The 13,580-nt window shown below is 45.3% G+C and overlaps 1 protein-coding gene across 4 annotated transcripts in view; it reads left to right on the plus strand.

The window, feature by feature from the left end:
• DDR2 (discoidin domain receptor tyrosine kinase 2) overlaps window positions 1-13,580 on the plus strand; it is a 148,491-nt gene that overhangs the window by 75,618 nt on the left and 59,293 nt on the right. For 2 of the 4 annotated variants that reach the window (XM_073884049.1, XM_073884048.1), the window contains exon 3: window positions 13,147-13,255. In XM_073884049.1, the coding sequence (XP_073740150.1) occupies window positions 13,147-13,255 (109 nt within the window). Of the gene's footprint in view, window positions 1-4,926; window positions 5,293-13,146; window positions 13,256-13,580 lie in introns of those variants that run through there. The other 2 variants (XM_025892166.2, XM_073884050.1) reach the window with 2 other exon arrangements.

Genomic DNA, 13,580 nt, shown 5'->3' on the forward strand with positions numbered 1-13,580 from the left:
ATATCCTGAAACCAATCATCTGAGCCCCAAGTGGGATAGGCTGAGTCAGGAGCCCGGAACAAGTTTGAAGGAAAGCATGGGTCTACTTGGTGAAAGGGCGCAACTCAAAACCCATGAGCCCTTGTTCAAAGGAGCTGGTGGGTGTGAGCCTTCTGCTGGAGGAGTGGAGTTGGTTGCTTTAAATAAGAGCGTTCTCTGACTGACGTGGAGAAGGCTCCAAGGCCAGGATGGGGCAGGCCCTTGGTTCCACACTCAGCCCTGGTGATGTGGCATCTTTGAGCTGGGCTGGGAAATGGGAGGAGTGGGCCTGGTGGACTGGGGAGGGGGGGTCTTTAGATGTCAGGGGTAAGCTCCAGGCACTGGTGACTCAATGGGGAACTTCCTGAAGGCAGATGGAATCTGCAGATGTCTCGTACCCTTAAATAAACTTATATTTCCTACACCTCTTGCTTCAGAGGCTGCCAGTGAAAGTAGCAGAGGAGGGAGGGTCTAGCCAGCCATGTGAAGGAAGCCCGAAATGGAAAGTATGAGAAACGGAACTCCTCTTGATGAGTGCCATTCGTATTTTGGCAAGGATTGCAGAAGCTCCAGGTACTGAAGGAGTGACTCGTTGAAAGAAGGGGTAGGGACCAGGAAAGGAGCCCCAGACACGGTTCAAACCCAACTGCTGAATGAGGCTTTTGGGCTCTGTGATTTGGGCAGAAACTCCTGGGCCATGTTTGTCCAAGGCGGTGGGGCCCGTGAGCCTTGGTGTCTCTGTGTCCCTGGGCCCCCAGTTGTGTAACACCCAATGTTCCACATTGCCCTGCCAGCCCGAGAGTCAGGGTGAGATGGGGACTTGCTCACCCACCGTCTTGTTTGTTTTTCCACGTGTTTGTATGCACCGGGCCTGTGCATCTCCCAAGAACCGGGACTGATGCTCTTTGTTGTATTGTCTTCAGGTGACCCAACCTGGCCGGGCTCACTGCAGGTGCCCTGGATGTGCTTGTCACTGTGGTGGCTGGCCTTGTTTTCTTCTTGTGCACCATTCTACTTGTAATACCACCACTAAATAATAACTAAATATTAATAAGCACCTACCATCTCCCAGGCACTGCGCTGTGAGCCCTTTATATGCATCATCCCATCTAACTGTAACAGTGACATCATTTTCAACTTTCCCGATCTCTAGAGAAGTACATTTCAGCTAAGATTAATTGGTATCTGGTTGTTTAAAGGGTCTGACCTGGGAGACCGGGCTGGCTCAGTTGGGAGAGCATGTGATTCTTGATGTTGGGGTCGTGAGTTCAAACCCCACGTTTGGTGTGGAGCCTAGTTAAAAATAAAATAATAAATACACAAATAAACCAATAAATAAAGGGCCTGACCTATATTATGGCTGAAGTTTTCACCACAGAATATGGTTGCAGGGGCCTAAGAGGTGAAATCCTCCCTGCCTGCCTCCTTCAGCTGATGGTCTCAGAGAAGGAGAGGGATCTCCCAGCTCTTTGTGGCAAAAGCCCAGTGGTTAGCCCGCCTAGCGGGAGGGCCTGGGGATGTGAAGGGAAAGACACTTAGAGTGCTTTGCTGAAAGGGGAGGTCCCGGCTGGTGTCTGGGAAAGAGGATCCAAGTCTCCCTCCGTGGAGAACCTCCTGCAGAACAGAAAGCAGGGTTTGCTGGCATCACACTAATCTCCTCTGGGGTTCTGGAGAGTTTCCTATGGCTGGACGAAGTAGAATCTATTCACGTCCCAGAGATGCTGTAAGCCCGTGTTGATGGGGCTTATGCAGGAGGCAAGCAGCTCGATAGCTCTGCGTTATTAAGGCACCAGCACCACCAGGGACCCCCCCCCCCCGGAGGAGGGCACAACCAGTGGAAGCTCTTGGCCTCACTGGCTTTGGGTGGGGGGTTGGAAGTTGTTGGGGGTGCGTGTGTGATCACACACCGGGACAGAACAGCCCTTCCCCGAACAGCGTCATCGCGTCACCGTCCCCACGAATGTGGCCACTGCTCAGCTCGCCTCGGCCCCAGGCTGGTTTCTGCTGGGCTGGTTCACGGTTAAGCACGCAGGTCTTTTGTGACTTCCAAATGACTGCAGAGGAAGGACCAAGTCGATTGCTCCCGAGGCAGCACCACTCACAGGATGTACCCAGCAAGCTTTAGTGTGCTGGTCCAAGGCAAGGAGTTTGTGGTGGTGTTCTCGCCTGTTTTATTACCATTGAGGTGACCGGTCAATCAGCCCTCAGTGTTCTCTGAGCCCCCCCGTGTAGGTGCTAGCTGATACCAAAAAGAAAGGCATGGAGGAGGGAAGCATGTTTTTTGCCTCGAACTTGCAAATTTATTGAAGAAACAAAGCGTAGGCACAGTAAAAATAAAACAGAAATACAGACAAACACAGACATTTTGGAGCCAGGCGGTGTTCTAAGGGGTCTTTAGATGTCAGGGGTAAGCTCCAGATGATAACTCATTCCATGCGCATGAGCCTCCTCTAGGAGCAGGTGCCATTACTGCCCTCATTTTACAGGTGGGGAAACAGGTACCAAGGTTCCAGAGTGTGGCCCGGTCCACACGGCCTGTGGGAAGGACCCACGACTGAGACTGGGCAAGTGTGACTTTGGCAAAGGTGACTGAGAAGGAGCCACCAGGGAGGTCGGAGGCACAGCACCGGGTTCCCAGGGCCCAGGGGCCACAGGAAGTGGTGGCCCCACTGGGTCAGGTGCTGCTCCCAGATTCACCGTTGAGCCCCTCCGCCCTGGGAAAGGCGTCTGATCTGCAGACACTGCCTTTAACCTCACTCCTGGGATTAAGGAGAGAGATGCCTCCTCTGCTCCCCATTACTCCCCAGGTGCCCCCTTTTATGTGGCCTACGTCTTCTTCCGAGGCATTTGAGGCGATGGGAAGACTGGCCATAAGGAAAAACGAGGCAATCTTCAAAAACCAATACTTATGTTCGTGGGAAGCTAGGCCTCACTCAAGGAGGTTGTTCCAGTTACTTCTTACTGTATAGTCACCTCACAGTGTAAAAGGAGCACCACATCACTGTTACCATCCCTCATGCTCCTGAGGTGAGTGGGCTCAGCGAGGCTGTGCTTGCAGCAGAGAGTGGGGGGGCCTCCTGTCATTCTCGGCGTGAGAGCGGAGGTTCCCGTTCGCTGGGACCTCGGCGAGGACTGTGGGCCCGAACACCTGCAGGCCGTGGCTTCCCATGGGGCCTGGGCTCCCTGGTGGCCTCGCAGCCAGGTTCCCCGGGCAGCTGTGCTGAGAGAGAGAGAGAGAGAGAGAGCGAGAGCCAAGTGGAGGTGTATCCCCTTCTGGGACCCAGCTCTGAAGTTCCATAACCATCACGTTTCCTGCATTCATTCTGTTAGAGGCAAGTCACCCTTTCGAGTCTGTTCAGGAGGAGGGACATGGGATACCTGCCCTCGCTGAGAGACGGGGGCAAAATTTGTGGATGCACTGGAAAACCACCGCAGAGATTTTCCACGTAACTTCACCCTGCTTTAAAGAAATAAGTTATCCCAGACAGACAGGGCCTAAGGATGGTGTGCGTGCTCGGAGTTTTGGGAAGGAAAAAGAGGAGGTCGGGCTGGGACAGGCGGTGCTGACAGGAGAGCAGAGCTGGGGAGAGAGTGTGGATGACCAGGGGCCGGGCCCTGCCTCTGACCAGTGGTCACCTGTGACGAGGCCTCTCTGCTTCTCGGGCCGCCCTACTTTCCTCACCTTTAACGAGAGGGGATCGAGATGGGCGAGCTCTTGGGTCTCCTAAGCTCCCACTGGTGTAGGTCCATAGTTTTGAGGACTAGTGTCTTTCCTTCATAACCTCCAAACCCTCGGGCCCCTAGCCCCTCACACCGACCTTCCTGTGCCCAGGAACGCAGACAGGCAGCCCTCTGTGCCCCAGCACGTGCGCTGGGCGTGTGAGGAGCCTGGGACAGAGTGTGGGATGGGGGAAGGAATGGGGGCCTGGGTGGGAAAATGCTCAAGTGCACGATGATGAAAGTCCGGGGTGGCAGGGAACTATCTAAACGAAAAACCAGGGATTGCTGGAGCTCAGCGAGGCCAAGTGAGCTGCCCAAGGACTCAGCAGGCCCAGGGGACTGGGTCACAGGTCTTTCTGGGTTGGGAAAATGCCCTGCTTTCACCAACGTATTTCCTCTCCTTCCTCCTGCGCATTGCGTGAAGGCATTCGACCTGACGTCCTGAGCGCTTCTCATCTAGAAAGTAACATCAAATGATGCCACACAGTCAGTGTTCTGTGCTCCATTCTGTCCTCTGAGCTGTGAGAGTTACCTTGGGGAGTCTGGGGCCTGTCCTGCGTGTAAACACTCACAGATCGGGCCATTCGAGGCCTCTGGCTTAGCACTGCGGGCCACACTTTGAGAAGCATGAGACGGGGCTTCCCAGAGGCAGGATGAGAGTGAGGAAGGCTTCAGTAAGTTTTTGGAAGCCGAATAACACAAGGCTGGCTGGTGTGTGAGTGTGTTTGCACGTGCACGTGTGTGTGTGTGTGTGTGTGTGTGTTTGGGCGCCCATCTCTTGCCAAAACCCCGCTCATTTCTGCATATTTGTTTGCTGAGTATTAAACACTCCAAAGATTGCTCTTTCGATTTGTTGAATCTGAAATGAAAATGAGTCAGCAGAGAGGAAAAACAAGCCCGAAGGCCCAGAATCGCCCCTGAGTGAAAATACACGGCTCTAAAGCAAGTGGGTTTTCTTCTCCCCTTCCCCCCCTCCCCCAGGTCTGAATCGCACACACACACAGACACAAGTACTGGGCACAGCTGTGTGCACCCCGCCTCGTGCTTCTGCTCCGGAGACCTTATCTCTGTGCCCTTCCCACTCCTGCCTGGCGGAGACCCGCCCTTTCCTGCGGGAAAGGCCGTTTTAGGTGGAGGGGCCCAGGCTGTAGGCTATAGATAATTTTCTGGGAGGGCAGACACTTCCTCTTCGGACCCTATCACAGGCTCAGCAGAAAGATCTCCGCTGGAAATCTGTGACTTTTTATTCCTTTTTATTCTGCCCCCCGCCACCGCTGGCCCCCAAGGGGTGGTCACTTCACGTTGTCTCCAGCTTTTGCATCTGGGAAGACAGACTGTCCAGGGAGAAGGCCCATCTGCCAAAGCAGATGTGCCTCGCTTCATACCCAGGCTGTATTCCCGAAAACTCGATTATGACCTGGATTTAAGTATATGGAATCATATTTTGAATGTACCGGAAGGATTTTCTGTTCAAGGGAACCCGGCACTGGATCCTTGTGTAAAGTGAAGAACTGTTTTGTAATGCGGAGCCTCACTCAGTGATTTATGAGTTCAGTAAGTAGGTGGAACATTTTTGTATGCTGAATGTTAGTGTAATCGTACGCTGTGGAAACTTGTTATTCAAAGGTACCTGGCACTTCAGTGTTGTGCAAAGAATTATTCTGTAATGTGGATAAGCATTTCATGATTGATGAGTTTGGCAAGTTCAGACACTTCTTAAAGTGGGGTATACCTCTAGTTCTGCTTCAGAGAAAAAGACTGTTTGTGCTAATATTCAGACTTGGGGGAAGAAGAAAGCTCTACTGTCTGTAAGTTAGGGTCGCTTCAAAGGCACTCTGAAGGAAGAGAAGTGCTTGAAGTTTCCATCCATTTTAGGGCAAGAGGTCCCAAGGGTTGCCTGCTCGCTCTAACTTGCCCTATTGTCACAGAGCGGAAACAATGGTGCTTTTTTCCCCCACACATAAATGCAGTTACCTATGATAGCTACATTTCTAAAAGTGTTTCTCTTTATATTTAAATATGTATCATCTAAATATCTATCTATCTATCTATCATCTATCATGTGTATTCAATTCTATAATAAAGGAAGAGACAAGGCATAGGGCTCGTGTTTGGGAACCCCGAAAGGCTGTTGCTCGACCAGTATAGAGTGAGAGACTTGACCTTGCTGCTCACCCTTGCTCATTCATCAGCCCAAAGGCATTTCAGACCCCTCTCCTCTGTGCCCCATCCTCGCTTACCACCCTCTTTGGGCCCTAGAGTAGAGCCTGTTACTAGGGAAACTGTAACTTTTCAAGGCAGTTGGAGAAGAGGAGTGTGTCCGTCCCCAGGTGTGTATGACCTGGAGTTGCGGGTGACATGGGACTGACCAGGAGCGAGCCCTCCCTGTGTGAACAAACTCTCCACAGGACGGGGTGGTGTCAGGTAGAATGTGCCTATGACTTGCTTTTTCACCATAATGTGGCTCTGTATTTCAGAAGGAGGCTTTTAGAAGTTCACCCAATTACCGAGATAACTTGTAAGAAGTTTGACCTTCTTAGATTCTTGGTTGGTTGGTTTGTTTTCATTCTTGCTAATTTCTAGTTGTGGCTGCCACACTCCCATCTACCTTCCATTTGCTTCCTGGTTTTCCTGATGGCTTTGCCCCACAGCTTGTGCAGATCCTGGCGTGGGCAGACCTGACATGGAGAGCCAGCTGTCTCCCATCAGGCCTGGGGAGTCCTGGCCTGGGGAGTCGTGGCCCTGTGGAGTCAGTTTGGAGTGTGTGTTCATCCAGCTTGGCTAGGGGAGGGGATTTTGACTGTGAAGAGGGAAGTGGGTTCTTTATTACAAGGGACACATTCTTTCTGAGCTACATATCCATTGATATTCTTTGGAAAATACTGGGCCGTGAGTGGGTGAAGTGACATCAGTCCTTTCCTACTTTGTAAAGGGAGGTGGTAATCTTTCTCCTTAGGGTTGTTGTTAAGGCCCAGTAATAATGCATTTATAAACACCTACTGAAGTGCAAGTGTTCTAAAAAAAAAAAAAAAAAAAAGTAAGGTATAAGCAGCAATTCTCAATTGTTTTTTTTTTTTTTTTTTTTTCTTTATTCATGTGTAAGATGTACTAATCAATAATACCGCTCAATCACTCAAGTGATTCTTCCGATATGAGTTCCCCACGTACCTCTAACCTCTGGGATATGCATGATTGGTTGGAAAGCACCCTCCAGATCCTGATAGACTGCCCCTGGGAAATTGCTTTAGGTCAGAAAAACCAATATAAAAGACATTAACGAGGAACATATTTTCCTTGTTAAGAATCAAAACACGACCAATAAGGCGAGGGTTTCCTTTTGATCACCATTCCCAGTCTCCTCTGCCAAGCACTCCAATCTCCAGTGAGGGGCCTACTGTTATCAGCACTGTCTCCTGGGGGTCCTCACTCTGTCTGTACTTACCCTCTTATTTGAGCACTGGAGTGAGCACCAGAGTGAAGCTTGTTATTAGCATGGGGTTTACCCTTCTAGAGCTTTTGTGTATGTGTAAATGTATGTGAGTGTGTGTGCGTGCTTACCCATAAATACAGTGTGCTTTACATAAATCTTGTAACTTCTTTGTTCATCTAAACACATGTCATGGACACCTAACCATGTAACTACCCAGCTAATGCTTTTAAAGTCTCGCATAGTATTTCACAGTAGGAATATATCATAGTTTCTAGCATTCTCCTCTTCATAGAAATTTCCCCACGTTTTTGTTATTTAAAAAAAAAATTTGTGCCAACAGTGTCTTCACATCCTCGAGAACACATTTCTCTCTCTCTCTCTCTCTCTTTTTTTTTTTTTTTTTTTTGATACTAGCCATCCTGACAGGTGTGGAGTGATACCTCATTGTGGTTTTGATTTGCATTTCCCTGATGATTAGTGATGTTAAACATTTTTTTCATATATCTGTTGGCCATTTGTATGTCTTCTTTGGAGAAATGTCTACTCAAGTCCTTAACCCATTTTAAAATTGGATTCTTAATCCCTTATCAGGTGTACACTTTACAAATATTTTCTCCCATTGTATGGATTGCATTTCACTCTGTTGATGGTTTCCTTTGCTGCGTGGAAGGTTTTTAGTTTGGTGTAGTCTTCTTTGTTTATTTATGTTGTTGTTGCCTGTGCTTTTGGTGTCATATCTATGAAATCATTGCCAAGGCCAATGTCATGAAGCTTTTCCCGAATGTTTTCTTCCAGGAGTTTTAAAGTTTCAGGTCTTACATTCAAGTCTTTAGTCCATTTCGAGTTGATCTTTGTGTGTGGTCTAAGATAATGGTCCAACTCCATTCTTTTACATGTGGGTATCTGGTTTTCTTAATGCCATTTGTTGAGGAGCCTATCCTTTCCCCACTGTGTATTCGTGGCACACTTCTTGAACATAAGTTGGCCACAGCCACTATGGAAACCAGTATGGAGGTTCCTTAAAAGATTTAAAAATTGAACTACCATATAATTCAGTAATCCTACCTCTGGGTATTTTTTCAAAAGGATTGAAATCAGGATCTTGAAGAGGTATGAGCACTCCCACGTTCATTGCAGTACTGTTCACAATAGCTAAGATGTGGAGACAGTCTAGATATCTATTGATACATGAATGAAGAAAAAACGTGGTATATACACACAATGGAATATTATTCAGCCTTTAAAAAGAAGGACATTCTGTAATATCAACAGCATTGATGAACCTTTAGAACATTATGTTAAGTGAAATAAACCAGTTACAGAAAGACAAATACTGCATAATTCTGCTATATTAGGGATCTAAAATGGTCAAATTTATCTAATGAGAGAGTGGAATGGTGGTTGCCAGGACAACAGGCATAAAATTAAGATCGAGCAAGATGAATAAATTCTAGAAATCTGATGTACAACATTGTACCTACAGTCAATAATGTATTGAATACTAAAAAATTTGTTAAGAGAGTAGATCTTATGTTAAGTGTGCTTACCACAATGAAATAAAGTAAAATTTAAAAAATATTGCAAAGCAATTCTTTGTACACACACTCATTGTGCAGATACGTAAGTCTCTCTCTAGGGTAACTAATAATAAGTGGAATATATGGAGCATAGGTTATTATTTTGTTATAAAACGTCAAATAACTATCTTAGCCTGCTGTTAAGTGTATGATGCTTTTGTTCTCAAAGACATTTAACATTTTGATGGAGATTTTTATCATTTGTTTTTGTTTTTGGATTTTGTTTTCTGCCTCATTTGTGTAGGCCTTCCTTACAGTGAGCTTCTAGCAAATGCTCCTGTACTTTCTTGAAATACTGTTAGAGTTCTACTTCTACATTTTGGGCATTCTTTTTTATGTGTGAGTTACGGATATACCTTTATTTGTTTCTGAGTACAAATGAACCATTTCCCTGATTTTAAATACCCCTTATATAATATAGTAAGTTCCCCTTCATATATGAGTCTTTACTGGGTCCCTATTGTCTTCATTGTTCCCTTTATATATTTCTGTGCCAATCCCATACTCAGGGCTTTCCCGACCACCTTACCTGAAGTAGTCCTCATTCACTCTCTACCACCTCACCCGACTGTATTTTCTTCATGGCACATATATCCCTTTAGCGTTCTTACTTATTTCCTTGTTTGCTTGTAGATTACATGCACCATGAGGACAGCTCCAAGCTGCCTTTTTTAGCATGTGGAATGGCACCTGTAGACACTTAGAGAACAGTTACTGGAAAAATGGATGAAAGAACACCCCCTGACTGGTGATATTTGCAGTTTGAGCTTTATTTTCAAAGCTTGAATAAATTGTCAAAGGAATTGGTACTATTAACCAAAGAACTAGTTCTTTGGTTAATGGTACAGAAGGGCCTTTCTACCTCCTTGAAGTTCTTGCGTGTATGTTTGTGGGTTCCTTTCATGTGTCACATTGCTTAAATATGGAACCCTTGGAAAAACTCACTCAAAGGGGCAGAAAAGGGTGATGTATGCTTATCATAAACCTTGGGTACACTTCCTTTCAGGGTGTGGAATTTAGTGTGGCCAGATGTAGTCACTGAATATGTGGCTTAAGGCAATCATTAATTCATGCTGCAAATATTTATCTAGCACTCTGGTAGGTGTTGAGAAAGCAATGGTGAGTAGAATAAACATGGAACTTATGGGGGTGGGGGCTGAGGAAGACCCTAATTAGGCATGACAGCAATGAATACATAATTAGAAACGAGGATCATTTCTATTTAGAAAAATAATAAGAAGCTTTTAGTGCATGTAATAAGTAAGAGGGCCAGAGAGTATTTTACGGAGGAAGTGACTGTCGAATGGAGGTTTGATCCAGACAAAGAGAGCATGAAGCATTTTGGCAGAGGTCCTGAGGAGTGTAGCTCTGGTGACGTCGGCAGAGGCCAGATCAAAGGAGAGTGTAGTATGATGACAGAGACAAAACAAACAACAAAACCTATGTGGATATTGGAGTAATACAAACCCTAGGTTCACATGAGTTTTGGCACCTGTCAACTGTGTGACCGGATCAGTTTTAACCTCTTCCTCCTCAATTACGTTGCTGATGAAAACTAACCTCATTGGGTTACCGTGAATATTAGATGAGAGACTCTTTGGCACATGTTAGAGATCCATGGTAGAGTTAGAGTACTTCTGTTCTTCTGTGTTTTTAGCTGCTGACACCTTACTTTTCAGCAAGCAAAGCAGAAATAATCACTTGTTTTGGAGATTCACAGCCTGAAACCAAGTAACAGTTTCCAAAAGGAAATTCAGTCAAAAAATTTTGAGCATCCAGTGAGTTCTGCTTCGTTCAGTTAAAAACCGTGCTTTAGTATCTGCTTTGTACAAAATATATTCTTTTGGAGATACAAGAATAAGCTATTTTGAAGGTAATGACTACATGGATCATTTTATAACTATGTTATGGAAGGCCTAATGGAGGCAAAATCAGTGTGTGTTTAGGTGAAAGGAGTGAGGTGTGAAAGACATTCCTCATAGAAGGAACCACTGGGGAAGGTTATAGAGGGGAGAAAGGCATGGCCCACAGCTCATGAGAAAGGTGCCACAAGAGAGAATTGTAGGACTCCTCTACAAAGGGAGAGGGTGGTTAGCCAAGGCAGGGTTTGCAAGGCTGAATGGTTGCACGCAAGGAGCTTGGGTCTTTGTGGAAGGACATCGTGGATCATGGCCATGGCCAGTGTTGGATTATAGCCACAACCAATGTCTCCAAGATCTGCCTGTGCTTCTTTCTTGGGCAGATTAGTTTGGGGACTCATTTATGGAAACACTGTGTTCCTGCTGCTGGCAGTGACGAGGCACACTGGGAGACACATATTTTAGCCCATCCAATCAATGCCATGAAACCACCCCTGACCCTCACCACTTTAGTCTTGTGTGTTTGATTAGTTTTGTCTCCATCCTTTTCATGCATCTGAATATCTGCTTTTTTTTTTTAATGACTTTTTTTGAGGAGGGCAGGTCAGAGTTCTACTGCCTAGAAAATATCATAGAAAGCTTCTGTTTCCTCAAAAGGGGTCTTGGCTCTGTTAGCGTATTATTTACTCCATCCCCACTATAGCCCATTATAATCCTACTCAGCCTTCAAGAACCTGATCAGATCAGATTTCTCCATGAAGCCTTCTTTAATCACCCTAGCTGAATGGGATTTTGTCTCCCTTTATAATTATGTATTATTTATAGCAGTAGATCCAATATTTTGCTGATGATTAGTGTTACCTGATGGAAACTTTTGAATAAAATTTTTATTCTCGAACAGTTTTATACTTACAGAATCAGTGCAGAATTCCTGTTTACCCAACACCCAGTTTCCCCTACTATTAACATCTGACATTAGTACAGTACCTTTGTCATAGTGAAAGAGCCATTGTTGACACATTATTATTAACTAAAAGTCTGTACTTCATTCAGATGTCCTCAGTTTTCCCCTGATGTCCTTTATCTGTTCCATGATCATCACCGAGGATACCATGTTACATGTGGTTGTTATATCCCCTTAGGCTCCCTTAGCTTGGGCAGTTTCTTGGGACTTTCTTGTATTTGTGATCTTGACAGTTTTGGGGATGACTCAATAGGAATTTTGTAGAATGTCCTTAAATTGGGATTGGTCTGATGTTTTTCTTATGATTAGACTGAGGTAATGAGTTTTTAGGAGGAAGATCACAGGGGCTAAGTACCATTCTCATCACATCATATCCAGGAGATGTTGTGTCAATATGACTTATCAAAGATGAGGTTAACCTCCATCACCTGGCTTGAGGTAGTACTCATCAAGTTTCTCCACTGAAAAGTTCCTTTCTCCATTTCCATTCCGGGCTCTTTGGGAGAAAGTCACTGAGTGTAGTTCACCCTAAGGGGTGAGGTTATGTGCCACCTCTTTAAGAGCCAAGTGTCTGCATAAATTATTTACAATTCTTTTGAACGGGAAATTTTTCTGTTCTGCCCCATTTGTTTATTCAATCATTTGTTTATATCAACATGGACTTGTAGATATTTCTTATACCTTGAGTTATAGTCCAAAACTACTTTATGTATTTTGTCACTCACATTGTTCCAGCTTTGACCACTGGGAACTCTTTCACTTGGTTCCTGTGTCCCTTTGATACAACCCCATCATTTTTTTGGGTGTATACTTTCTCGATTTCTGTCACTAAAAGATTCTGTATGTGTCCTACCCCAGGCCTGGGATCAGCCACTTCTCCAGGGAACTCTGGTTTCTTTTATTGGAAAATGCTATTAAAAACCAAGATGGCGGCACCAAGACTTACTTGCTGCTCTTGTGGTGTCTGGCTTCTAGGCCCTCTGGGCTGATACAGCAAAGAGACACTTGTGTGTATACTAACCTCTATATATGCTATATCTTTAAATGTTCCATATGTAACCATATATATCTCTGTTAAGCTGAACATGAGTTCATACTAATGTCTCAACTCTAAGCCCTTACCACACAGGTCATTTGGGGAAATTTAAAGATACAGAATCCCAGGTACCGATAAATATTGACCTTAGATCTTTTGAAAGGCAAACACATTAACATAATTGAATGTTTTTCTTGGTTTAGTATTGGAATCAGTATCAAAATTATGAAAACTTCATAAATGTAAGTTCTAGTTTATCACCATTCACAATTTGGGTAAGTATGTATTGTAGTAAAACTTTGTTACCTGCCTATAGTTTTGCTAATTTTAATCCCATGACCTAATAGAGTTTGGGAATTCTTACATCATGTGACTCTTGAATGTCCCACTTGATTCTCAAAGTCTGTGATTTGAAGTCCCAGATAAAGACTCTAAGAACACAAATATAATCCTAAAAATCATATTCATTCATGTTGATGGTATTTGTCTCACTCATTTCCTCTCCTCTTTCTTGTTTTCTCGCATTTTTTGGTGGGCTGCAGGCTCCAGTTCCAACACCATCTTCTGAGCTGACCTCCGTTCCCAGGATGCCCTTGGTGCTGCTCCTGCTGCTGCCCATCTTGAGTTCTGCAAAAGCTCAGGTTAATCCAGGTAACACAGCCATTGCTCAGCCACATGCTAGAAGACCAGCTGGACATTCAAGTCCATCAATGTTTATCTTGGGAAAGGCCCTGCCAAGGGTATCCACAGGGTCTTTCTTTTTTCTTTACTTTTCTTCTTTCCTTCTTTCTTTCCCTCTCTCTGTCTTTCTCCCTTCCTTCCTTTCTCTATCTCTTTCCTTCTTTCCTTCCTTTTCCTTCCTTCCTTCCTCCCTCCTTCCTTTCTTTCTTTTCCTCCCTCCCTCCCTCCCTCCCTCCCTCCCACCCTTCCTTCCTTCCTTCCTTCCTTCCTTCCTTCCTTCCTTCCTTCCTTCCTT

Source organism: Callorhinus ursinus, unplaced genomic scaffold, assembly GCF_003265705.2.
Source record: "Callorhinus ursinus isolate GAN/ISIS: 27379988/994484 unplaced genomic scaffold, GSC_fseal_2.0 scaffold54, whole genome shotgun sequence".
Taxonomy (NCBI): Eukaryota; Metazoa; Chordata; class Mammalia; order Carnivora; family Otariidae; genus Callorhinus; species Callorhinus ursinus.